General features: G+C 37.3%; 1 protein-coding gene across 2 annotated transcripts in view; it reads left to right on the forward strand.

Annotated features, from left to right (window-relative positions):
• cabp4 (calcium binding protein 4) overlaps positions 1–1,672 on the forward strand; it is a 13,330-nt gene that overhangs the window by 7,520 nt on the left and 4,138 nt on the right. For both annotated transcript variants that reach the window (XM_016455831.1, XM_016455832.1), the window contains exon 4: positions 1,022–1,052. In XM_016455831.1, coding sequence (XP_016311317.1) covers positions 1,022–1,052 — 31 coding nt within the window. The remainder of the gene's footprint in view (positions 1–1,021; positions 1,053–1,672) is intronic.

Raw genomic sequence — 1,672 nt, forward strand, 5'->3', positions numbered from 1 at the left:
TCCCATATGTGTAAAGTCCACGGTATAGCCTTGAGCCCGTGTTTCCCCGGCAGACTTCTGCCATTCCAAGAGGGTTACAATCACCTCCATTCTTCCATATGCACCTAAGGAATGTTCATATGTGTACTGCTTCCGAAACCTCCTTCGGGAACGTTGGAGCTTCCGTAACGTCCCTGTTCCAAGTAGAACGGGTACGTTTTCCCAGTGTTATCCAGTCTTACTCATTGGGTAGTGCCATAGTAGCAGTAGCTGGGGTCCTCTTGTGAAGCCCTGGCCTATGCCAAAAAGGAACGAGGGTTACCATACGTAACCGAGACGTTTTTCAATATACAGTGAAGCTACAGGACGGGTTCGCTTAAAAAATGTTACATGAAGAAAAAAAACGTTAATAAACATGCATGCATATGTATGTTTATGCCTTAGTACATATGCATCTATTTCTGAAAGTGCTAGCAGATACTGCATATTTGTTTGTAATCAACTTTATTTGTATAGCGTATATGTATGTGTATTTGTATGATTTTAACATATTAAAGCATGCATATGTGCATGAATCTAAATAAAGCTGGATTCGAGGATATTATTTACGAAATACAGCAATAATAATAGTTTTTAAACCGTTTCGCTCCTAAACGTTCTTTCTCTTTTTCCTTTAATACACATTGCCCCTTAGTTAATTTTTCCCCCTGAATCTCTCTGCCGTTCTTTGTTTGTATGAGCGTTGACGTGAGGCATTGTAGGGCATGTTATGGTGTAATCCAATTATACAATCCCCCCCCCACCACACTCTATGCGTCATTGTGCCACTGAGCAGCTTTGATAAGCGTGCTAACATAAACCTCAGTTATTAGTGATTAAAAATGGGCGATGTCTCTAAGGACGTTCAGCTCTCATGCTGTAATAATTTCCATATTTAGCTGTTTTTGTGTCACGATTTTTTTTTCCTCATGGTCATTTTGCTCTCTCATCTCTCTTGTCCTTCTACCTCTCTCTCGCTCTCTCTCCCATTTACTTTCACCAGGACAGAGATTTACTGCCAGAGGAACTAGATGGTATGTACAGAACATGCATATTTAATATCCAAGCCAGTGCACAGCACCTAGACAGACACAATACAATTGCTACAACACATTCAGCATAAGATAAATAACCAACAAGATTCAATAACATCTGACACAAATAAATTTGATTAAAAATGGATTGGTATTGTCATGAATGGTAAATGGCATACAGAGGATGAAGGCGTAAGCAGCATTAATAATACCAGAGCAGTGAGTCAGCCTGTGCTGATGGTCCTATACCCGCTTAAACTGCATGGCCCTATGGATTATAAAACTGGTACAGTATGTGGCATAATGTAAATGTCCTAATGTAATCATATTGTAAAGTTTTTGTTTCCTGAAAGATTTTACTGTATACAAGATTTGTAATTTTAGCTACCCTGTTACAGAAATGTGTCTAAAGTCAGTTTAAACCCTGATCTGTGTGATTTTGTAAGTTCATTAACATTAAATAAACATGTAAATTAAAAAGGAGTAGCACATTATAATTAACAACAGAACACAATAAAAATAATACATTTTAAATACTAAACTAATAAAAAATAAATACAATTTGGATCTAAGAAGGCTACGACTACTAATGTGGGACAAAATCCCCATATATATATATA

This window comes from Sinocyclocheilus anshuiensis, unplaced genomic scaffold (assembly GCF_001515605.1).
Source record: "Sinocyclocheilus anshuiensis isolate Anshui unplaced genomic scaffold, SAMN03320099.WGS_v1.1 scaffold555, whole genome shotgun sequence".
NCBI classification, from domain to species: Eukaryota; Metazoa; Chordata; class Actinopteri; order Cypriniformes; family Cyprinidae; genus Sinocyclocheilus; species Sinocyclocheilus anshuiensis.